Source organism: Camelus dromedarius, chromosome 2, assembly GCF_036321535.1.
Source record: "Camelus dromedarius isolate mCamDro1 chromosome 2, mCamDro1.pat, whole genome shotgun sequence".
Lineage (NCBI taxonomy): Eukaryota > Metazoa > Chordata > Mammalia > Artiodactyla > Camelidae > Camelus > Camelus dromedarius.
In genome coordinates this window covers 64,073,499-64,098,671 of record NC_087437.1, presented here as the reverse complement: position 1 = coordinate 64,098,671, position 25,173 = coordinate 64,073,499, and the positions used below count along the sequence as shown (strand labels likewise).

The following is a 25,173-nucleotide window of genomic DNA, read 5'->3' as shown; positions in this document are numbered from 1 at the left end:
ATTTCTTTTTCTTTTTTCCCTTGATGGAGGTTCTGGGGATTGAACCCAGGACCTCAGGCATTGTAAGTGTGCACTCTACCACTGAGCTCTACCCTCCTCCCTGTAATCCCATTATTCAGAAGCAAATACTTTCCACTTTTTGGCTTCACTTTTTCTTTTTTTCTTTTTTTTTTATTTTAATTTTTAAAAATGTTTTTTCCTTCCAGTTTATTGATACATAGTTGACATATAGCATTGTATATTTGGGGGGGATAATTAGGTTTTTTTAATTTATTTTTTTTTTAATGGAAGTACTGGGGATTGAACCCAGGACCTCATGCATACTAGGCACACACTCTACCACTGAGCTATACCCTCTCCGCTTGGCTTCACTTTTTCTAGTTACTTTTTCTTTTACTTTTAACTTGTTTTTGACTTTTATTTTTAAAATTAACATACAGTTAAATTGACTTTTTTCCCTGACGTGTGTAGATTTGTGTAACCATCTTGCCATAAAACTCCTTCATGCTATCACTTTTATTTTTTAATTGCACAAGTAATTTAAGAACAATATTGATGACATTCTTGTTACTGGTGCTGCAAAGTTTAAGGGCTACATAAGGATGTAGTGCAGATAATTCAAGTCCCCTCCCCACCCATCCCCCACCCCAAGATTTATTCTCCTCCCCTATTTCTACCTAAACAACAGGGTTTGGTTTTTGTTTTTAACATAAGTGGGATCATTTCCTATCCATTTTTGTGTGATTTGCATTTTTTCACTCACCAGTAAGGAGGTCTTGAAGAAGTTTTTGTATAAATGTAGATATTGGCATATAAATCTACCTCAGTTTTTAAACTTGTGAATAGTATTTTATAATTTACATATGCCATTAATTTTAAACCATTCCCCTGTTGATAGACATCTGTCTGCAATCTTCGTTCAAACAATGCAATGCAGATTTGTAAACATAAGTATTTGGGAACGTGTCTAAATGTTTATGACTGACTTCTGGAAGGGAAGCTATTGTGCCATGGGGTGAGTGCGCTTGAGCTTTGATAGATAAGGTCTCAGCACAGCTGGCAGTGCATGACAGAGCCTGCATCCTCCTCAGCCATGGATGCTTTCAGCCATTTCTGTTCCTACTAAACTGGGCCAAGGGGCAACTTGTCCGCAGCTCCCTGGCCTCCAGGGAGGTGAGCATCCCTCTGTGCAGCAATCAGCCTTCCATATTTCTTCTGTGAACCAATTTTTCCGGCCCCGCGCCCATTCTCCTAGTGGGTGGTCTTTTCCTTCTTGACCTGGAGCTCTATACTGAGGGATATTAGTCTTTATTTTCTGTGTTCCAGATGTCCTCTGTTAGTCTGTGGCTTACTTTAACTTTCTCTGTGCTGCCTTTCACTGTATAAAAGCATTACATTTTTGGAGTCATCTAATAGCTGGAATGTTTACTGAGCACTTACTGTGGGCCAGGCATTGTTTGAGCACTTTGAAGATTTCCATAGATTAACTCGTTTAATCTTCACAACAAAATCCTGTGAAGCGGATATCGTGATTATCCCCATTTTACAGGTTAGGAAAGGGAGACACCAAGAGGTCAAGAAACTTACCAAAGGTCACATGGCCAAAAAAGTAGGGCCAGGATTAAAACCCAGTCCTAGAGGCCTCAGTCTCATCACTGAGCCCTTTGCAAGCCTACCTTTTCCCATTCTGACCTCTAGGATTTGTGGGTTGCTTGAGAAATCCATCCCTATGGTATAAAAATAGTGCCTTATATTCTGTGATAATATTTTTGTTTGTTTCATTTCATTCTTTAATTCATCTGGATTTTTCATCTTTTTGCCAGGTGGGAGGAAGGGATTTCCTTTTATTCATTAAGGTTTTTTTTTCCGTGCTTTTTTCTTAACGTTATCTTGTATTTTCTTATGTTATTAAAAATGCTTATTTGTACATGCTTTTTGTGGTCACATAATATTCCATTATATAATGGGGCTGTAAATTACTTAACCATCACCATAATGTTGAAGGTTCGAGTTGTTTACTCTATTTCCCCATTGTAAATCATGCTGCAGGGAACATTTTCCTGCATAAAGATTTGTTCACATGTCAGATTATTTTCTTAGGATAGAAGCCTAGAAAAAAAAAAATGTTAAAAGCTTGTTATCTACATTTTATACTAATGTGAAGAAAGAAACACAAAATCCCAACTTCCTCTTTGCACAAGAAGAGGGCTGTGTGATCGGTGGAGGCATTCATCGGAGCGTGTCTGCCCCAGGGTGCCTGTGAGTGTGTACAAGTCATTGCATACACAGCTGCAAGCCCTGAGGTCTCTGGGGGAGGGTGTCACCATGTTAAATTATCAGTTTTTCTTTTTTTTTCTTGGGAGGGGTAGTCATTAGATTTCTTCATTTTTAGAGGAGGTACTGGGGATTGAACCTCATGCATGCTAAGCATGCACTCTACAACTTGAGCTATACCCTCCCCGCAAGGCGTCAGTGTTTCTGCTAGCAGCTGTAGGAGCCCCACCTCCCTGGCATGCCCCGAGCTGGGGTCCAGGCAAGACAACAGGAATGCGGGTAGGAAAATCCAGATTCCTTTTACAGTCCCAGGTACTAGGGAGCTTTCCAGATTAAATTAGGTCCTCTGGAAAATTCTGGTTCCAGGAGCCAAGAAAGTCTCCAGAGCCAGCCTGTAATAAAATCACAAGTGTAACCGAAGTTAATGGAATCCAGAGGAATCTGAAGGCTTGGTGTTGATGGGAGGCCAACATTCCCACAACCAGAGAAGAGCGTGGTCTGGGAGCTAACGGGCGGCCTCTGCGCCAGGTCATGACAATCAGCCTAAGTGCACTTACACAGCCGATAAAAACCCAACAAGGAAGTTGGGCAGTAAAACTTAATGGCCTATCAAGTCACAATCAGGACAGTAAAACGCAGTGAGCTGGATACCTTCTCCTGCTGCTAACCCTCCTCCTCTGGCTCTCCCGCGGCCCACACAGCCAGGACAGCCTGAAGGCCAGGCCAGGAGGCTGGGGTCAAGGCAGTCACCACTCACGACCCACAGTTCCCCCAGGCAGTCTTCCAGCAAGGAAGACGTCTCCTCGCCCAGACCTCTCTCCTCCTCGGGGCCTGGCCAGGCTCCTCGTCGTAAACTCTGTTTACAGTGTTTATTGCGTAGCCTTAGTATCTTGTTCAGGGAGCAGAGGGAATTGATGCTAGTAGTGAAAACCATAACGGTATCAAGAGAACTCTTGGGAATGCATGGGAAGCTGCAGAACAACATCCAGCAATGCTGGAAGTTTCCGAAGATGTTTTCCACAGCTAGTGAGGAGCAGGGCAAGTGTATAAATAGTGGTGGGGAGGGTATGCACACAGTAACTCACTTGGCTGCTGGTCTTACTGAATAGAGGCATTTAGTCATACTACCAACTATTTGGCGTGACTTTGGCCACAGAAGAATTTAGTTCTGTGAAACCTTGTGTGCACTGGTGTAAACCTGAACAATACAGCCATGCAGTTAATTCATTCACAAAGTGCGTGGGACGCCAGCCTCAGTACCAGGGAGGTGGGGGTGAGCGTGAGCGACAACTCAGCCCATATGGACCTTACATCCCAGTTGGATTGGGAGAGTCGAGTAAGCAGACTACTCCCGCTGTTTTGTGTACAGCTGAGAAAATAAACAGGCGGTTGGAAGTGAGCTGTGATCGGGTGAGGCTTCTTTGGATTAGGTGGTCAGGTAATTTCTCTGTGGAAGTGAAATTTGAGCTCAAGCCTGCCTGATGTGAAGTGGTCAGCCATGCAGAGGCCTGGGGGAAGATCGTGTTCCAGGCAACAGCACATTAAGAGCCATGAGGGGAGGAATGAGCTTGGTGTGATAGGAAAGCAGAAAGAGGCCACAGGCTGCACAGGAAAGAGTAGAGTGCAGGAGGGAGATCCCTGAGTTGAGGTTGTAAGGTAGGAGGGTTCTATGGTGTGGGGCTTGTGGCTGTGGTAAGGAGTTTGAGTTTTAATCCAGCTGTGATGGGAGCCATTGGAAGTTTTAACCAGGGGAGTCTGATCTGATTTATGATTTAAAAAGATGCCCCAGCTACCCCTGCACATGAGAAGACAGCAATATAGCAGTCATGAAGCACTACAAAATGAAATGTCACAAGTATATGAATGAGAAGTCATTTGTGCGTAGAAGAGAAGTAGGTGGTTCGGTGGGGCTGCAGTGAACTGGGACTCAAAGCAGGGGCCAGTGCCCGGGTGGACACTCTGCGTGGAGAGGCCTCATCCATTGGGGTGGGAGCCGTAATGAAGTGGGCTGGGTGCTGGTGGACAGAACTTCAGGGAAAAGATCAGCTCATGTGGGCACAGAGACGGGAGCTCCAGCCAGAAGATCCAACTCTTAATCCCATCTGGTTTAACGGTGACTCTTGGACCCCAATTTACCCCTTCTCCTGGAGCCATCATTTCTGAGTATCTCTGTCCTGTGTCTCATGGGGCTGCTGAGATAAAGTGTGAACGAGCACCTTTGTTACTCAGGGGAGTCCTGCGAGGCTGGAAGTTCAGGAGAGAGCCGTGAGTGCAAGCTAAAGAATCTGGCTCCTTCTGGCATGCCCTCCAGCCACCCCTCCTGTGTCTCAGGCAGGCTTCGCGGGTTGGTCCCTGCTCTTCTTCACAGTGAGCCAGTTCTTGGTCTCCGTCTGTCTCTGGCCCGCACTGATAAAATCCAGCAGGCAGTGTGGAGTCTATTTGCTTCCCCAGCGGGGCGATGGGTATCAAAGGGCAGAACCTGATAAAGATATAAAGATGAACTCTCTCATCTTCAGGGGTCCTGCCATGTTGACTGGGACATTTTGGGAAAAAACAGTGGTTTTTCAATAAGTGGCTTTGTCTTCCTTATTTTCCACCCCCCGGTGCCCACCTTGACCCTGGGCTCTGCTGGGCTGAGTGGCTCTGACTCAGGTCACTCACTTCTTCCTCTCCAGGGCAGACTGAACTCTTGGGTGACAGACCCAGCAGCAGCAGGAGAGCCTCTGAGCCTCCTTTTCTTGGTGTCTCTTCATGCAGAATGAGCACCCCCTGCCCCAGTCATGGGCAGTCAGCCTGGGAGCGGGAGAATGGGGTGGTCATCTTGGGGCAGGTGCAGGGAGCTACAGGCAGGCCAGGGAGGTTCCTTTAAGAGTTGTAGCGCCTCCTGGCTGTAAGCCCCAGAGAGTGATTTATTTATTTTATCTTAGCAAGAACGCCCCAAAATGTTTGTTTTAATATATATTGTGGTAAGTCAGTAGACTCTTCCCTAGAATATCCAATTTACTCCTGATATGTGGATCCGCATAGAAGGATACCTGAGCCTGGACGCCTGTGAGGACAACTCTGTGTTCTTCCACCCCCACCCCTGGAGTGATTGCCTTGGGGTTGGGCTTTCTTTGCCTTAGCCTCTTAACCAGGGGTCTGTGAGCCCGTCAAGGGGTTCGGAGCCCTCTGAAGTTACACATAAGTATGGAGTATATACACATCAGGATGGGAGAAGAGAAGAAGCTTTCATGAAATTCTTAAGAATATCAGTGACCCAGAAGTCCCAGAGTCTGCCCTGAGCTGAGGACAACACTCTCCCTTTTGCTATTGGTTTGATGTTTGCTGCCTGCAGGGAGAGGTCTGCCGGGAGTCCCGAGCTGAACTGTGAGCTGTGTGTTTTCCATCTGGGGGACAGCTCAGTGAAATAGAAACAGCGCTGCATGCTCTATATGCTTCAGGTACATCCTGTTCAATGCGCTGTTATAGTCGCTCCTGAGAATATGCATAGAAACTATATGAAATTGTTTCTATGGGGAAACCACATTTTCAGTTTCAAACAATCAACTTACCAAAACAAAACAAAAACCCTTTGTACCTCAGTTATTTAGAAAGTGCAGATGTGTTACAATAGCAAAAAATGTTCATTTCTGGAAAATAATGTGATTATGTTTCAATATCATGATGACCTTGATAACCCTGCAGTTCACGGGGTCCTGAGTGGGCTCTAGTCAGCCAGTGAGCCCACAGGTGTCCCTCTTCCTTGGACCCATTTAAGAAGGACCAACATGTTGGTGCTGTTAAGAATTGTGGCCACCCCCTGAGCTGGATTTCATCAGTGAGTTTCCTCCACCAACTCATTTCATGGCTCCCCCAGAGCGGCTCTGTCCAGAGGAAGGCTTGCTGCGTTGGCCTGGGAGCTCGAGGAATACTTAGATTTTCTGTTATCAGTGTGTGTGTGGAGGGGTGGGGATTAGAGTAGCCACCATGAGGCCTCTGTGCCTGGGCGGGACTAGGTGAGCTTGGACTGAGGAAGCTGGGAACAGGTAGGAATGGAAGAGACCTGCTTGTATCTCATTGCCACGTGGAGCTGAGCTCTGCAGGAATGACTTTGGAGGAGACAGGAACTTTTGTCCCAGTCAAGTGCTCAGATGGAGGCTGGAAAGCTGTTCCTTTGGCTTAGAGGCTTCTGGAAGGTATGGGCGGTCTCCTCTGATAATATTAGTGTGTGTGTCTCCCTGCCTTCCTTTTTTTTTTTGGTTCAAATTCATTTTCTTTCTCCCTTTCACCCTTTCTTTTTCTTTCTATTGAAGTATATTTTGATTTACAATATTATACTTGTTGCAGGTTTCATATAAATTTTATATGATTTGTTCTAGTTCTTTGAAACATTTCATAGGTATTTTGATAGGGATGCATTATATCTGTAGATTGCTTTGGGTAGTATGGACATTTTAACAACATTAGTTCTTCTAATTCATCAACACAGGATCTCTTTCCATTTCTTTATACAATCTTAAGTTTCCTTTATCTGTGTTCTAAGTTTTCAGAGTGTAAGTCTTTTACCTCCTTGGTCAAGTTTATTCCTAAGTATTCTATTCTTTTTGATGTGATTTTAAACAGGATTATTTTCTTGCTTTCTCTTTCTGATGATTCATTTTTAGTGTATAGAAAAGCAACAGGTTTGTTAGATTAATCCTATATCCTGCAACTTTACTGAATTCATTTATTCTCATAGTTTTCTGGTTGAGACGTTAGGGTTTTCTTTATATAGTACTACGTCATCTGCAGATAGTGACAGTTTTACTTCTTCCCTTCCAACTTGGATGCCTTTTATTTCTTTTTCTAGTCTGATTGCTGTGGCTAGGACTTCCAACACTATGTTAAATAGAAGCGATGGGAGTGGGCATCCTTGTCTTACTCCTGATTTTAGAGAAAAGGCTTTCAGCTTTTCACTGTTGAGTATGATGTTAGCTGTGGGTTTGTCATAAATGGTCTTTATTATGTTGAGATATTTTCCATCTATATCCATTTTGATGAAAGTTTTTATCATGTATGGATGCTGTATTTTATCAAATGCTTTTTCAGCATCAATTGAGATGATCATGTGATTTTTATCCCTTTGTTAATGTGTGGTATCACATTACTTGATTTATGGACTTGTTTTTAATTTAACTACAGTCAGTTACAATGGGTCAATTTCTGGCATACAGTAGTGTCCCAGTCATGCATGTACATACATGTATTCGTTTTTATAAAAAGTTATTACAAGGTATTGAATATAGTTCCCTGTGCTACACAGAAGAAACTTGTTTTTTAAATCTGTTTTTATATATAGTAGCTAACATTTGCAAATCTCAAACTCCCAAATTTATCCTTTCCCACCCCCTTTCCCCTAGTAACCATAAGGTTGTTTACTGTGTCTGTGAGTCTGTTTCCGTTTTGTAGATGAGTTCGTTGGTGTCCCCTTTTTTTCTTTTTTTAGATTCCACATACAAGTGATATCATATGGCATTTTTCTTTCTCTTTCTGGCAATTTATGGATATTGAACCATCCTTATATCCCTCAGATAAATCAAACTTGATCATGGTGTATGATCCTTTTAATATATTGTTTAATTCAGTTTGCTAATATTTTGTTGAGGATTTTTTCATCTATATTGACCTGTAATTTCCCTTTTTTGTAATGTCTTTGTCTAGTTTTGTTATCAGGGTACTGGTGGCCTGGTAGAATGAATTTGAGAGTGTTCCTTCCTCTTCAATTTTTTAGAATAGTTGAGAAGGATGGATATCAGCTCTCCTTGATGTTTGGTAAAATTTCTCTTTGAAGCTTCTGGTCTTGGACCTATGTTTGCTGGGAGATTTTTTTTTTAATTATTATTACGAAGTCAGATTCACTAATAGTGACTGTCCTGTTCAGATTATCTGTTTCTTCCAGATTCAGTCTTGGAAGGTTGTATGTTTTTAGAAATTTTTCTATTTCTTGATTGTCCAGTTTGTTGGCATATAACTTTGTAGTAGTCTCTAACGATTTTTTGTATCTCTTCAATAGTGGTTTTTATTTCTTCTCTTTCATTTCTTATTTTATTTGGATCTGCTTTTTTTCTTGATGAGCCTGACTAATGGTTTATCAATTTTGTTTATCTTTTCAAAAAACCAGCTCTAGGTTTCCTTGATCTTTTCTATTGGTCTCTATTTTATTTATTTCCTCTCTGATCTTTATTATTTCCTTCTTTCTGCTGACTTTGGACTTTGTTCTTCTCTTTCTAATTCCTTTAGATGGTAGATTAGGTTGTTTATTTGAGATTCTTCTTGTTTCTTAAGGAAGGCCTGTATTGCTGTAAACTTCCCTTTCAGAATGGCTTTTGCTGCATTTTGGAGTGTTGTGATTTCATTTTCATTTATCTTGAAGTATTTTCTGATTTTCTCTTTGATTTCATTGTTGACCCATTGGGTTTTTAGTAGCATGTTGTTTAGTCTCCATGTGTTTTCCTTTCTTGTCCTTCTTGTCTTTTCCCAGCATCAGTAGTAGAATTGTGGTGCTTTCAGCTCCCGCACAATGTCACCCTCCACAAGAAGGCTGAGCCACATCCCTGCCATCCACTCAGCCTTGTTTATGTGTGGCCCCCTCGCAGCCAGGTTTCCCTTTAGAGGGGACTCCATTCTGAACCAGTCTGGTCCTCCTCACCTCACAGCCCCTCTAGCAGAGACTCTAGAAAGTACTCTTTCTACTAAAATGAAAGCAGTTTACAAACGTTCTGACCTTAGTGTCACCTACAAAGTGGTGGTTTCCTTTTTAAGATATCTAATATTATTTATGGCATCTTACTGCATTCAAGTGACTGTGAGGAGAGGAGGGCAAAGCAGTCTTTATCCCAAGAAAATGACAGTTTGAAAATGTCACGTCGGCTCCCTGTGCCTGTCGTATCATACCACCTCCCTTGTGGGGATGACTGGAACTTAATTTTTCTCCATACTCTTCCTTCTGTGAATTCTTATTCCTGAGTCAAGGCTCGAAATCCCTTCTGTCTTGGAGAAGATGGTGGTGGTGTTAGCGTGGTGCTAGGAAGCACTCGCTCCTGGTGGCCATGGCCTCTGGCCATATTGCTTGGCTTTTCCACTCAGCTCTGTGACCTGTGGCTGCGTATGTAGCCTTGGGCAGTCATCCATCCTTTTGGGGCCTCAGTTTTCTCATCTGTAAAATGAAGATGGTGTAGTTCATACTTTGTAGGGCTGTGGTGAGGTTATAAAGCATTTAGAGCAGTGCCTGGCACACAGGACCCCCCTGCATGTCGCCAGCATTTTTCATGTAGTTATGTTGTTTTTGTCTCTCGCACCCCTCCCACCCCCCAGTGGATCAGGCTAAAGATATCTTTTCTCTGAGCTGGTGCTTGTTCTTCTTTTCTCCCAGGGACCCCTGGTGTCTGGGCTTGGGGCCCAGCTGTCTTCCAGAGGCAGGGAACATCCCTGGAGCCTCTGCGCCATGGGAATGGGTTTCTCTCGATTTCTTCCCACAGGGTGTGGACACTGTAAGAAAATGAAGCCAGAGTTTGAGAATGCAGCAGAAGTCCTCCATGGAGAAGCAGACGTAAGCTTCCTTTCCTTAACCTCCCCCACCGCTCTCGCCTAAAGAGTCACTGATAGGATCATTATGATGACTTGCCCCTGTGAGCTGTACAGCAGCTCTCCTATCCCTGGAGGCCTGCGGTACTTCTGTGTCCCCAAGTAGACGTGTCTTAGACAGGTGGGGCCCCCACCAGGGATGGAGAGGTGCAGAGACACCATGGGTCATGTGCTCATATCCATCCAGGTGACCTCTGCCAGGTCATGGCTCTAGGGTGAAGCCCCGAGCTTTTGCCTCTTTTCTGTGGGGTCTTGCCTGTCGGGAATAGCCACAGTCTACACAGCCTGGTTCGTGGGGCAGATTAAAAGGCTTCGTCTCGGAACAAATGAGAAATGATGGACATGCTGGTGTCCAGTTGTTCCTGGGATGTACAAAGTCCCCTGCCCCTAGGAAGTTCTGGCAGGCCTGGGTGGGTTGGGGGCTGGTGTCTGGGCCCCTCTTCTGCCAGCACTTCGTCTGAGGCTGTCATGCATGGTTGGCCTCTCCCCCGTCCCAGAGCTCTGGTGTCCTTGCAGCTGTCGATGCCACTGTCAACAGGGCCCTGGCAGAGAGATTCCACATCTCCGAGTTTCCTACACTCAAGTATTTTAAGAATGGAGAGATACACGCAGTGCCCACGCTCAGAACAAAGAAGAGCCTTATTGAGTGGATGCGAAAGTAAGTTTGATGGTCTTGGTAGCACATCTTGACCCCTGGCTGTCCGCCGCTGGAGAGGGCCTTGAGGAGATGAAGTGAACCTTAGGAGCTGCTGACCGTGGCTCAGGGCGTGGGACCCAAGACAGATCTGACCTCCCTAATGTTAGAGCCCTCTCTGGTGTGCTGACCACATGTCCTCATCCAGTGGGTCATGGGTGGCCTTTCTGGAGGCAGTTCCATTAGCTCCAGGAAGCCGCGTGTGTGTTTTTTGAGGACCTCCTTTGTCAGTGTCCCATACCCAGGTCTCATCATCTGTGTTTTATTCCATCTCCTTTGAGTGAATGAAGGAAATGCAGCTCTTTACATCCATAGCCGGACTCACTGAGGCCCAGGTCCGCTGGTTGACGGGCCTTGGGAGTGTCCACGGTGCAGCCTGCAGTGGTTCAGGGTTGAGAATAAAGATTTGACGATCCCCCTCAGCCTGGGTATTAGTTCACTAGGGGCAGGGTGTTGGGGTGGGGGACACAATTAAACCCGGGACAGTTTGCAAGTCCAGAGAAGCTGAGTAGCCTCGTGATTACTTGTCCAAGGATTTTGGAACCTGCAGTTCTTAGCATTTCCCCCTCCTGTGAGGGGACTAACCGGGCCACCACACAGACGCTGTCTCCTGTCCACACCCCTCCTCCGACACGCACCTGCAAACATAGATGCACACAGATGCACATCCACACATAACTTGGATATTTGAGAATACTTCCTCATTTCAGCACTAGTGGGGAGATGAAGTAAAAGAAGGCTTACTCCAGCCTTTGCAGAGGTCCCTGGTACATGCTGTAATGATGCCCATGTGAGGACCAAGACTTCAGAGTCACAAACTCTAGAGACAACGAGAACTGTGCAAAGTAGCAGCATCCAGATGGAGTTACTTTGTTAGGACGTTGGTCCTCTGACTTAGATGTGCGTGAGCATCACCTGGTGTTGAGATGCTTATTTGAAGTATAGTCCTGGGGCTGCTGTCCCTGGAGCTTTGATTCAGGAGGTGTGAAGGGAACCCTCAGCCATTGGGTTTTAAAAACACCAGCTTATAGAATGAGGAGCAGGGTTTCCACTAGGTGCAGGAGAGGCCCCTGGCAAGGGGTGAGTGGGCTGCCGAGGTTCAGGTCTCTGCTCCTCTCGTTTTTTCTGCTCATCACATGAGACAGATTCTAAGAGTAGCCAGACCTTTGTCTTAGGGATCAGAAGGGAGCAGTGGTTCATCTCCAGGAAGGATGAGGCCCCACAGTCACCTCTCCAGCCTCACTCTGGTGCCAGGGCGGGCTCACTGGGAAGGCCTGAGCAGGGTAGGGGTTTGGGCGAGGTCCCATGCTTGCACTGTGGTTAGAGAGCCGATGCAGTCAGAGCATGCATCTTTGCAGATACCTGCTCCAGAGGCCTGACACCAGTAGCAAGCCCAAGGGCCCCTGTCCTTCCTGTCCATAGTTACCACTGCTGAACTCCTGCAAAGCAGTAGGACAAGGCTTTGGGGTCTGAGAGCCCTGCACTCAGATCGTGACCCTAAGCCATTTACTTGATGCTGCTAAACCCCAGTTTCCCATCTGTGAAGTGGAGACAATACTTCTCCCATAGACTTGTCTAGAGAATTAAGTTAGATTATTGTGCCAGGTGTTAGCACCATGCGTGGTGTGTGAAAATACTCGGAAGCGTGTTTATTATTGATGCCAGCTCTCACGTGGAGCTGTAACTGACAGCACCACCACCTAAGTGCTGATACCTGCCCAGGCTTTGCAGACTGCTTTTATAGCTGTTACCCCATTTCATCCTCAGATCCTACCGAGGCCGGAGTTTTTATTCCTAGTTCCTTGACGAAGAAACTTAGGTTCAGAGAGGTTAAGGGCCTTGCCCAGGGACAGACAGTAGTCCCTTGGGGAGCTTGGAAGGAATCCTTCAGGCACAGCATAAACAGCAGACAGCTCTGAGATGGAGAGCTGAGGCCACCAGCAGCAGGGTGAGCAGACAGTGTTGAGTGGGGCCGATGGTGCTTCCAGGCTTGTGCACAAGTGGCCACGCTGCAGGTGACTGAGATGTGCCCACCAGCAGACCAGCCTGGGGGGAGGCAGGATTCAGGGATGGGGCAGAGCAGAAAGTCAGTGGGTGGTGTCAGCCACAGAGCCAGGGTTTATGGATGGGACCTGGAGGGCACAGAAGGGAGGAAGACAGGAAGTCTGGAAGGGGCCGGTCTTGGTCACGAGAGCAGGGGTGCCTCTAACCAGAATGAAGAAGCTGGGGAGGAAAGCTAATTTGGGAGGAGTGGTGGAGAGGGAAGAGTTCTAAATCTTGTTGAGATTGGGGTGACAGTGGGACCTGCAGGTGGAAATACCTGGAAATAAGGGGCTTGGGTCAGAAGTCAGGGCTCGAGTCATCCTCAGCCTAGGTGATTGTGGAAGCCATGCAGTTGGATGAGATCTTTTGAGAACTGCAGGGACACAGAGATAGAACTAGGAGAAGAGAGAGGGCGGTTGGAAAGGTGGGGAAGGGGTCTCCAGGCACCCGGTAGGAGGGCTTCTGGAAGGTAATTGTGGTTGTGGGGTGGCTGGTGTGCACTCACTGGACGAGGCCTGAAGCCCGGCGGTGAGAAGCCAGTGGTGCCGGGGCCAAGGAGAGAGGGCGGGGTAGGGGGTAATGTGGCAGCACTGGGTGCAACCACTCCCCAGAGATTTTCAGAGAAGGGAGAGAGTATCACACTTCTCTAAGTGTGGTTGCAGGAAGTGGGACAAGGGCAGCAAAGGCTTTTAAAAGACCCCGGAGATCTATGCTTTTCTGAGGCAGAGTGGAGGGAACCAGTGGACAGAAAGAGACTGAAAAATTATAAACCCTTATCAAATGCCTGTCATTTATTAGAGCACGTAGGCTCTTAGCAACTGTTAGTTGCTTGACTGACTACTTGCTTTACATACACTGTCTGCTCTTCATAAGGATCCCAGGAAGTAGGTATCACATTTAACAGAAAAGAAAATGGAAGCTCAGAGGGGTTTGGTAGCTGACTTAAGGTCACACAGCTGGTAAGTAATCTGGATTTGAACCCAGACCCCTGTCACTCCTTAGCCCATACTCTCCCCACCAGATAATGGAGGGTGCTTCACGTCTCCAGTAGAGACTGGGGGGAGGGGAGCTCAGGTTTAGGGGCTTCTACCCATGGCAAGGAGACAGCCCAAACCTGGAGAGGCTCCCTGCCCTAAAAGGGGCTCTTCTACACTTCACAGAATGCCTTCTTAATAGCCACCTTAGAGGGCTATTAAGAAGGTAGAAACCTGCTAACGGTTCAGGTTTCTTCATGTTTAAACATGAAGAGGTTTTTTTCAAGTAGAGTTTTAGAAAGAATACAAAGTGATTTTTTTCTCATGTGCTCACCTGAGTGATTGGGGGATGGTGGAAGTGCTTGCCTGTACACGAGCTTCTCCTAATGACCGTCTCCCCCCATCCCCGATTCCTGCAGTCCCGAGGCGCCCCCACCCCCAGAACCCACCTGGGAAGAGCAGCAGACCAACGTGCTGCATCTCGCTGGGCACAACTTCCGTGAGACCCTGAAGAGGAAAAAGCACACCTTGGTCATGTTCTACGCCCCTTGTAAGTAGCTGGGGTGGGCCCGACCAGTGAGAGGGCCCCCCAGGGACCAGGGCAGCCGACTCTGCTGTCTCCACTGTGAGCAGGGCTTCCGCTTTCATTCCAGGCTGAGGTCCTTCCAAATCCAGGGCCTCCTCCGTCAGCTCTGTCAGGTTCTGTCCTCATATCAGTCTTAAAGCCCTCTGCTGCTGTGGCAGGAGCCTGCCTTGTCATTCAGTTTCCTTGTCCTTGGAATCTCCTAGGCTGCCTGCCTCCCACCCAGCCACTTCCTTCCGCCCCTCAGTTCCCTCCATCCCTCTAGGCACTGACTTTCCCTTGGAGCCCTGGAATTTAGCAACTGGGAATCCAGCCAGCCTAGTTAGGCCTCTGCTTCCTAACTGGTCTTTCTGAACACCTCCAGCCCAGCCTCCTTTCCCCTCTTTGCCCAAGTGTCTGAAAAGCCACGGGTTTGAAGCTGTGGTAAAAGTACAGTCACATTTTCTCTGAGCTACCCCCACCCCGCAACCAATGACGATCCTCGTTTTAATCAAAGCTTAAGTTGAGGGAGTGGCACGTCTGCTAATGTCGGTGTTGATGATCTTGGGTTTTGTGTGATCCCATTTTAAAGCTGTTCATTGATACACAAAGGGAAGTCTCTTGAACTTCTCGCTCTTCTGTCGCCCTCTCTCCCCGCCAGATTACAGCTTAGGTTAACAGAATGGGGATAATAAAGCTGCGCTCCACAGAGAAGCCAGGCAGCTCAGTCTGGTCCTAGGCTCCTGCCCCTACCTTTCCAGTGTCAGCAATCTAGAAAGTCTCTCCTCAGCTCTCACTGTCTGGCCAGGTGGCTCTGGCCCCGCCATTGCCCAGACTCAGACCCTGCCCCCAGGTGGCTGGCACGTCCCTCTGTTTCTGCCTTTTCTTCTGCAGGTGGGCCTTGTGCTCTTGCAGTTCCTTGTAGAGCTTCTTGCTGTCCTCCTCTGTCCTTAGAGTACGCCTGGAGGACCGAGTGGATTTTAAGAAGTTGTCTTCCTTCCGGGCAGAGTTGGGGGTGTAGGACTGAGACCCAGGGGATGCATCAAGTTAGTGACAGAGCCCTTCCTGAAGCCTGGGCTGGCGCTGTCTTTCCATCACAGCCACGATTCAGAGGGTAAGGGCTTCCTCAGCAGCCGGCCAGAACCTGGCAAGAGAAGTAGGAGCCCTTGACTGGCCATGGCCTGGACTTGAGGCAGTCCAGACCAGATGCTTTCCCCTTCACCCCAGACCTCAGTGGGGATTCCTCCCCTGCTGAGGTGCTCACGACCTCCCTCATATCTGTGTGCTGGGTGGTGTCCAGGACCCAGGACACAAGGGAAGGAGGCCTGGCCCCTGCCAGCCTCAAGGGCTCACTGTCTGCTCTGACAAGAAATAATTAAACACAGTCCATGCAGGGCACCATCACTGAGTGACTCAACTTCTGTCAGAGGGCTGGGTGCCTAGGGTCTCCCATCTGCCCTGCTGGACGTTCCCATCCGGAACTCTGCTCCAGGCTCCTAGTATGGTGTCTTCATCCGTGGACAGGGCCAGGGGAGGGGGAAGCAGCTAGATACCAAAAAAACTTAAAAATTTTTTCAATGATAAAAATAATATATCCTTATTTATAGTATATACAGTACATAACATGTACTTATTTATATATAAAGAATCTAAATACTGCAGAAAGGTCACACACCTGATAAAGGTAGATATAAAGTAAAAATCAAAAGCCAACCCCCATTTCTACCCCCCCACCCGTCCCATCTTCCCCCTCACATCCCACCTCCCAGTTTCTACACAACTCTTCCTCCTGCTGTGTCATTATTCTCTCCTGTTCCAGACCCCCTCGTCCCCACCCTGGCCCCCACCCCCCACTCCTTGCTCTGAATGGCCTGGTCACAGTGACTGCTCTTCTTAGGTCAGCTTGGCTAAGTCTCTAGAATTGAAATTTTCTGTCCTCAGTCTTTGTTCCTCTCCCCACTCTGGGAGGCTCCTTTGGTTTCCCACTACACAGAGATGGTACCTTTTTAAAAGAGCCCAAATTAAAAGATCATGCCTCTTTGGGCCCATCTGACACCTCTGGGAAGCATCTTCATGCCCTTTCTAAAACAGCCTCCCCTCTAGTTACTCATCTGCTATCCTCTTTCTTTTGGATAACGAGAAAATGAGATGTACCAGAAGGCCATTAATCTGAGACCTAGATGCTTTAAATTGATGGTAGCAGGAATTTGCACTAGGCTGACAGTGACCTTTATACATTTAGTAAGCAGAGGGGTTAGAAGGGAGAAATTAGTAGTGATACCGGATTTGGGAGAAGGGAGTAGCTTATTTCTGGGCAGCTTGATGTCTTAGTGGGTATCCATGTACCACTCACAGGAGGAAGTAGGGAGTGGGAAACCTCTGGATGCCGCAGGGCACGCCTTGATGAGTGTATCAGCCAGCACTTTGTGCCCTTTAAATGTTTTGAAAGCTATATATCATCATTCCTTTGTAATATGAAGTTTTCATGAATTTCAGCCATTCTTCCCTCTGTTGAGTCAAATTAGTAAAGGGTTTTGTAATTTACATTAGCATCTGCCATGACTTAGGCTGTGATAGGTGCTGTCTCAGTCTGGTGTAACCCGTAACCAGCCCAGCTCTCTTCTCTACTCCTATGATGGATGTTGGGAAAATCCCCTTAAGCCTTTTCCCCGTCGCAGTCCACGCTGCTCTGGGCCCAGCTGGCCCCTCCGCCAGCCAGGCCATATGGGTGGTCCCACCCATCTCAGGAACCAGCTCAAGTGCTCAATTCAGATTAAAGTTGTAGCTTAGCCTCAATTTGGTTTCACAAAACCCTTTGAAATGCCAGTCATTATTATCTTATTTTAAAAGGAGAGAGAGGAGATGAGCCAAGCCATCTCTGTTCCCTTCCCCACAGCCGCAGTGAGGGCACAGAGGCCTGGCCCAGCTGTTCGTCGGGAAATTGGCTGGAGCCAGGTCTCCCCGTGGGACATCTGGCCTCTCCCATCTGTGTTTTGATCAGAATTAATTAGGGAAATCCTTCCCTCAAAGCAGTTCTGTTCTCTTGGCAGTTGTGTTCAGTGTCTGGAGAGTAGCTGAGAGAGGTGGGCTTGGGTTTTGATTGGCCAACACTGAGGGAAGGGCCAGGAAAGCGGGTCTGGGCCAGAGCGGCCTGTAGCCTCCTGGGCTTCCTCCTCAGTGGATGCTGCCTTGGGCTTGCTGGGACAGGAGGAGAAGGCCCCACACAGGTGCCAGCCCCATGCCTTAGATGCTGTCATCGGAGCTGGAGGGGCTTAGGCGGCACACACACCTCTGTCCCACCCTGGCCTCTGGAGTTACAGGTCCTCATCCCTGGATCGGAAACGCAGGCCCTAAGAAGTGGCGGGGACTCCTGAGAGCTTGTCCTCCTCCTAGCCTGACCTTGAGCCTCCCGTTCCTGAATCCGGGGTAGATTGTGGAGCAGAGGGTGAAGGACAGCACGAGGCCCAGGGGCCTGGTTGCTCAGTCTGCGTGGGGGGTTGTGGGAATGTAGGAGTCAGCCGCAAAGCATGAGCCTCGGGGGCTCAGGCAGAATGGTGGCTCCTGGCCCCTGCTTTCCCAGGCCCACTTTCTCCATCATGAAACAGGGAGATTTGCCATTGTCACTGATGCAAGAGAAGGGGCTTTGTAGCAGGCTCAGGGAATCCAGAGCACATGTCCTCCTCTTCTAAGCCCAGAGCTCCCTCTGCACCCTGGGTAGCCCTCTGTGGAAGGAGCTTGCCGAGCAAGACCACAGTGTCCATCTCCCCTACCCCCAGCCTCGTGGGTGGGTGTATGACGGGAGTCTTGGGTGAGAGGTCCAGAGCGGGAGTGGACCTGATGCTGGCACAGGCCTCCTGCAGAGCCCTCGTGCTGACAGCAGACTCATGCATGGTGGTTTGAGTGGTGGGGTTGGTACAAGACCCCTGACAGTGGGGTGTGCATAGGGTAGGAGTCAGGTGAATCCTCTCAGTCTGTTGGGTGGAGAGAAACTCCTGGAAAGGCCTCTCTGGAGCGTCCCGGCAGGGCCCCTGGCGCTGCAGCCTCCCCTGCACGTGCAACACTCTCTCCTCCCCTCTCACGCAGGGTGCCCACACTGTAAGAAGGTTATTCCACACTTTACTGCCGCTGCTGATGTCTTCAAAGATGACCGAAAGGTAAGAATGCCCTTTTTCACCTCTTGTTCTGCCCCCAGCTTTGCCGCACACCAGTGCCTGCACCTTCTATTCAGGTGCCCTCCCCCCCAAATAGATGCTGCTGAGACCCGGGATTCCTGGCAACCAGGACATTCTTTTCATGAGGCGGGATAGAACAGGCTGCATTTATGCTGCAGAATCAACTAAAAGGGATACACTGAACCGCTACAACCCTTCTTTGGAGGAGAGGGTGTTGAAAGGATCATCTGTTTATTCTTTTTTAGTGCTCAAATCTTTTTACAGTAGGATTTGTAGTCAAGCATTTCTTATATAATTAAAAGTACAAATGAAGAATTCTAACAAAAGTCACCTAGAGGCAGCCAAAGTGGAGAAGAGCAAGGCCACGTGTGCAGGGCCTCATCCCGCCTAAGTGAAAGGCTCCTACAGCTGCCAACTGATGAAGCATAAAATTAACAAGCTAGAGCTGGAGATTGGATTAGAAGTGCGGAGAGGGGCCCCCAGGCACGTCCCCCAGGCGTTGCCAGCAGCCAGGGCAGACTCAGGTTAAAGGCGCGTTTAGCAGGGAGAACCCCGGAACTTGGGCTGGTGCATCTTGGCTGCTGCTAAACTGTGTGACCTAGGAGAAGTCACGTCAACTTTCCAGGCTTCGAGTTCCCTTCTCTGAAGTTGGGGTGCTGGTCTGGGTAGTGTCAAAGACTCCTCCCAGCCTGGGACTCCATCATAGGAACCTGCCCTGGGAAAGGTGCCAGAAACGCCCTCACACACACCCAGAGTCTCATACATCTCTGCCTTGCTGCCTTATTTTCCTAAGTGAAACCGTCAGGCGCAGCCAGGGCAGGCAGGGTACAGATGCCAAGATCACCTTGCATCGGCCTGGTGGGAGTGACAGTGATGGGACGGTGAGAGCTGCACGGGGGCAGTGAGTCAGAGGAAGCCAGCCTGGGGCACAGGTGCATGTGTGGAGACTCAGACCCCCAAGCCCTGCCTGGCCCTTGAGGCACCCTTCACCACCAGGAGGGGACATGAGATTCAGAAACATTTTTCTCCTTTCCCTGCGCTTCGCCTACATGGAGAGGGGTGTGACTCTGTCCCCCTCACCACCCCTCCCCCTTCTGCCACCTGGGGCCTGAGCAGGGTGGCTGCTCCCACTTTGGGAGCTCCTGCACAGCCTGGGCTACCAGTCCCTCCAGGGCTCCCTCACCATCTGGGTGTGGGTCGGTGTGGGGAGGCCTTCACTTTCCAGGTCCAGGACTAGACTGGCAGTCTTTCCACATCAACTCCCATCATTCTTTACCCAGAACACTCTGGACTGACAAGAGAGTGACAGGTGTGGGGGCTCCCTGCCCCTCCGGCTGACAAGGTCTCCACACTCCATGGTCTGTGAAAGGATCATGTCGGTTCCAGTGAGGCCAGTGTGGCCAAGCCCCAGGAGGCAGCCAAGGTCCCTTCCTCCTCTTCCCCATCTCGTCCCCTCTACTGATGCCCACGGGTCCCATTTCCATGGTGACCCCCTCCTTCTCTGCGTCACTGTTACTATTCCAAGCCAGGCATCACCCTCAGGTATCTTCAGGAACACACTTAACTTCTCTGTCCCAGGCAGCTGGAAGGCCTGGGGTTCCTGCAGGTGGCTCTCAGTAGCGGTAGGGAAGCATTCTGTCCCCAGCCTGAGGTACTGGTGCCACAGTTGCTGGGTGCTGTCCTAGAGCTATCACACTGGAGTCTCTGGGAGATGGTTCCAGGAATTTGTGATTTTCAAGAGCTGACTCTCTTGCTGTCCACAGGCTGGTGTTTGGGGATTGCTGACCTGTCCAGCCCTCTCCTCATGAGGGGTCAAGGTCCAGAGAGGAGCTGTGTCCCTTACCCAGGGACACCCAGTGGGTCACTGACAACTGGGTCTCCTGACTCCCAGTTCTCCCTGACACCACATGCTGCCACCTCTTAGCCAGGATGGCACTTTTTTTTCCCACCCAGAAGCTGGTCCCTGTTCCTTCCCCAATCAATATGCAGTCGGTTGTTCGCTTCCATTTTCATAGCGAAAGTCAATATTAGCTCCTACAGAGATTTATTTTACTGAATCAATAAAGCCGCATGAGGCAGCTCATATTTTTAACTGGGGAGCCTCCACCCCCTCCCAGGAGGTTACTGGGGACTTTAGCTGTTGACTTGCTGCATGCTCTTGCTGTTGGAATGGAAGGCATTCTGGAAGGGGCCTTGGAGGACAAGGATCACCAGTGGAAGGCTGGCGGGTGCAGGGGTCAGGGGACCCCTGGCCTGGCAAAGTGTGTCCCCAGGGATGAGGGGACAGCTGTGCAGCATAGCTCCCAGCTGGGTGCAAGGTCATCCCAGGAGCAGACCCTGGGGCAGCAGGAGCCCCTCTGTGGCTGGCCCACAAGGCCACTGTAACTCTGGACGTGTTGTGTATCATCCCTCGAGTTCACAAGACTGGCTGTCCCTCAGAAGGGAGAGCTCCCTGAGGGCAGGCACCTCATTTGTCCTTGAATCCCCCACAGTCTTGTTGCCTGAAACCTCTGAAAATGTTGACTGAATGAAGGAGCAATAGCATGTTTGATATTTCCTGAGAGCTCCTCTTCTGCTAATAATTTTAACACATGATGTCATGTTGTCCTCACAGTACCTTAATCAACTAGGTGTCATTACTCTCTTGTGTTACAGGTGAGGAGATTGAATCTCAGAGAGGTTCAATGATTAGCCCAAAGTTACTCAGCTGGAAAGGGGCAGTGTCAGAGCCGAATGCAGATCTCCCAGAAGTGGACTCCGGGCCTGGGATTCAGTGCAAAGGATTTTTGGGGAGGTGGTCTCAGGTGGTAGTTGAGGGGATGGAAGAAGGGATACTGGACACGAAAGGGTACATTAATGAGCAAATGACCACATGGGTGACTGGCCTGTCCTGGAGACCTCACCAGGGACGAAGTTGTGCCCCTCAGAGGCTGAGGAAGCCAGAGACGTGTCCATCACTGGTCTTACTTCCAGCTCCCTTTGACCAAGAGGTGCAGGTACCAGAGGCAGTTGCTGGGCCAAGGAGATGCTACAGGGCAGCCTCCCACCATGGAACAAATCTGGAAGTTAGTGTACATTCACTATAGGTGAGTCAGTGCAAATCTTGAGTGCGTATAAGCGGGGCAGGCATTTAGACAGGTGAAATCAGGATAGATGAGAAGTGGTTTATTCGCTGCCCCTTTCCAGAGTCTAAGCCGCTTCCCGTGGAGAGGCCCCTGCTTGTCTCCCCTCCTATAGAAACTGCATGGAGGAGCCTTTGCAGCCAGAAGTAGCACTTTGGGTGTGTGTGACTGGCAGCTATTTTAGGGGATTCAGAATAAGTACACATTTTTAATTTAGTCGATTTATAAAACCATACACACATTTCCCACAGCTCCGGGGCATGTATACAAATTAAATTCATAATTTAAAGCGGATGCGGGGAGAGCAGCGGCCTGGAGCAATGCTCATCAAACACTCACTGCCTAGCAGGGGAGCGATGGCCCCCAGCCGAGGGCTGGAAGCACAGGCTGCCCCTCTGTGGCTGCCTGGAGAAACGGCCAGAGGAGCCAGTTCCTCACGTTTGTAAATAATTCAGGAAGGGCTTTAGAGGGCGAGCTGGGGTTCTCAGAAGCCTGCAGGGCCTGGCCTGCCGGTGCACGTGGACACAGGCAGACAGCAAGTTGAACCTTCCCTCAGGAGACAGCCGCCCCTCTGCTCCAGCCCCGTGTTGCCTGTTGGGGTCCAAGACAGGTGCCCTCAAATGTGGCTTTTAAAGAGAAGCTGGAGAGCCAAGCTTTATATAAAATCTTCTGGCTCTCTTTCTAAGTTGGCAGCTAATTCACATTTTTTGTTGTTGTTGTTGTTGTTAATTCTCTGTGGGCCAAATAGAACAGGACTGAGAGCCAGATACGGATTGCGTGCAGTGGGTTTGCAAACTCTCATCATCTAGAATGTTATGTAGCTGAAGAAGGAGAGAGGAATCGTGCAGTCGGGTGAGGGAGGACCAGAGACTGGTAACCAGAGTGCAGGCCACACCTCACCCTCCTCTCTGTCAGCCCTGCTGCTGGCAGAACAGTAGCCCCGCTCACCTGGGCACAGGGAGGTAACAGTCAACGTGACCCCTGGAAAGGGGGCCTCTGTCCACATGTGAATAACCAGCAGCCACAGAACGCTGTGAGTCACGGCTGTTTAGCAGTTGTAAACCTCCAGCGTGGTAGTGGTTCAGTCTGGGCTCCTGAGTGGGCTCCGGCCCTCGGAGGCACCACACCCATCCCTCTCTCAGGTCCCGGGAGGGCAGGTCCTTCTATCTGGGTGCTCTTTCCTCAGCCCTTCATTCATCTGGCTGCCTCCTCATCACTCAGGTCTCAGATCAGACGTTATCTCCTGGAAGGTGCCCTCGTCCATCCTGGCGAAAGCAGCCCTTGTGGCTATGGTCTCATCCAAGCCCCTTCTTTTAATTTCTTCACAGCATCCCTTGGATTCTGAAATGATCTTGCTTGTTGTGTGTCTATTAACTGCCTTCCCACAGTACAGATGTCCATTGCTTAGTGACTGCCTTTGCCAAGGTCACCACTGTCATCCTAGTGTCTGGCACGGGCTTGGCCCGTAGCAAGACCTCCATGCATGCCGCCTCTCAGCAGCCGCCGCCAGCCCTTTTCTGTGATGCTGGCGGATCGCTGTTGCTGTTAATTGACTCTCTCCCCTCCTTCCCTGCTTAGTGATGCTCAGCAGGAGAACAGTTCCTCGTGTCTGCTTTTTACCCCCTTATTGGGAAAGAGCAATAAACAGGGAAAAACTACCCAGCATGTGGAATTTGTTAGATGGGCAGGAAGAGGCCAACAGCTAATTTGGGAACCTCTTTCAGACCAAAAACTCTGCTCTAGTCATACGGAACCCCATCCCCATTTCTAGAGTGTGCTCCCCTGGCTGAAACCTGCTTCTCCTCCGTCAGGCCTCGGCCCAGGTGGCAAACCTTGCCGAGTGCCTCTGCGCCGCTCCCCGGACCTTCTTGGCCCCCTGGCCCACCTCCACACACCTCCTGTTGTGCCTTGGAACTGCCTCTTTATCTGACACCCTGACCAGATGCTCGGCTCCTGTCGGGGACAGAGCTTGTGCCCCGGGCCGGTAGGAGTGACTGTAACAGCAGGTGACATTTACTGACCGTGTGCCGGGTCCTGAGCCCCTTTCACATCATCTGGATTCTCCCACTCAGCCTTTGTAATGTCCTGGTAACCTCGGTATTGTTGTTATCCCCATTTTCAGGTGAGGACATTGAGGTACCAAGAGGCTAGGTAATTTTCCTTAAGTCTTAATATGCAGCCAAGGCTTGACATGGGAAACTTGACTTCAAAGCTTGTATTCTTAACCTTGGTACTATACTGCGTCCCCAAACTGATGTTTGGGAAATATTAGTTGATACATGAATGAGTCCCACAGTACCTTACAGAAAGCGTCACAAAACCTGTGGTGTTTACAACTGCTCTCATGTCCTAATTTCCTTTACGGTCATTATGGTCTTGATTTTAAAGGGTAGTCTGAGGGCACTCCAGGCTGGGTCCCCTAACCTTACCTTACTGGAGAGTTGAAACCATGCATGGTGGAGCTCTGGGCTGGGGATGCTTTGGTTCAGCGTATCCTTGCAATGGGGGAGGAAATCAGGAAGCACATGACGTGGGCCTGAAGTGTAGGCTAAGTGCAGCCTGGGGACAGAGGGTCCAGGCCTCAGCTGTCAGACTGGAGGCTCACCCTCCCTGTCTTCGGCCCTGCAGATTGTCTGTGCCGCTGTTGACTGTGTCCAGGAGAAGAACCGGGACCTGTGTCAGCAGGAGGCCGTCAAGGCCTACCCCACTTTCCACTACTACCATTACGGGAAGTTTGCAGAAAAGTATGACAGCGATCGGACGGTAAGTTATGGAGACGCATGTGCCCCAAGCTCTGTCTGCTGATGTCAGGGAAATAGCCACCGAGGAGGCTTCCCAGACAGCACAGGGGGCAGCTGGAACGTTCCGAGCCCAGAAGGCCAGGGTCCGGAAGACAGTCCCAAGGGGTCTTCACACAAGTACTGGCCCCTGAGCCAGGGTGGATTCCGGGGTGCCGAGGTTTTCCTCACCCACTTCTCAGGGCCTCTCCATAGTCAAGCAGACCCTCCACTATGGCCAGCTGCCCCCACCAGCCGCCTCTCTGTGTCCAGCGGACTGAGCGGAGGGTCAGGGAGGGGGAGTGAGGGGGAGGGGGCACATCCACATCAGGTTAAAGTTCCTATTTTCCCCTTCCTCTTCCCCTTCCTGACAGGAATTGGGATTTACCAGTTTTATCCGAACGCTCCGGGAGGGAGACCACGAGAGACTAGGAAAGAAGAAGGAAGAGTTGTAATTTCTGCCTCAGAGAAAGCTTTTCCATTACACTGTGAATGATACCTGTTTTGTCGTTCTTTCTGAATTTCCACGTGTTCTAAAGACAGTTTTTTATAGCCACTTATGGCCATTTTGTACAATTTTGAAATAAAATTAAACCAATTGTTTGGTGGTGTGGGTCACTTGCACGGAGCCTGTTCCAACAGATGGATACCTGGGTTCCCCTCCCACGTCGGGAGGTGGAGACCCAGACACCACTGCCACGTCTGCGCAGAAGAGACTCGTCGGGGCAGGTCGGTGAGGGGGGAAGCAAAGGGTGCTGGCCCCGGTCAGTCACTGGAGAGCAGAACAGGGAATCAGACCACAAAATAGCCTGTTGGGAAACAACTGGTTTTGAGAGCAAATACATTCAGATGATCAGGGAAAATGGGATTCTGGAGCTAATGGGAACCAAGCATTAGCTTTTTCTGGATCATTGTGGTTTTGGTGTGTTTTCCTGGAACGCATTTACATA

General features: G+C 49.3%; 1 protein-coding gene and 1 non-coding gene across 3 annotated transcripts in view; one reads left to right on the top strand and one right to left on the bottom strand.

Moving 5' to 3' along the window:
- PDIA5 (protein disulfide isomerase family A member 5) overlaps window positions 1-24,826 on the top strand; it is an 88,599-nt gene extending 63,773 nt beyond the window's left edge. For both annotated transcript variants that reach the window (XM_010981528.3, XM_064494563.1), the window contains exons 12-17: window positions 9,774-9,844; window positions 10,377-10,537; window positions 14,010-14,140; window positions 18,236-18,306; window positions 24,075-24,209; window positions 24,598-24,826. In XM_010981528.3, coding sequence (XP_010979830.3) covers window positions 9,774-9,844; window positions 10,377-10,537; window positions 14,010-14,140; window positions 18,236-18,306; window positions 24,075-24,209; window positions 24,598-24,678 — 650 coding nt within the window. In that variant the 3' untranslated portion in view covers window positions 24,679-24,826. The remainder of the gene's footprint in view (window positions 1-9,773; window positions 9,845-10,376; window positions 10,538-14,009; window positions 14,141-18,235; window positions 18,307-24,074; window positions 24,210-24,597) is intronic.
- TRNAT-AGU (transfer RNA threonine (anticodon AGU)) lies at window positions 286-360 on the bottom strand. Its single transcript has one exon. It is a non-coding gene; the product is annotated as a tRNA-Thr (tRNA).
- Window positions 24,827-25,173: the final 347 nt, after the last annotated feature.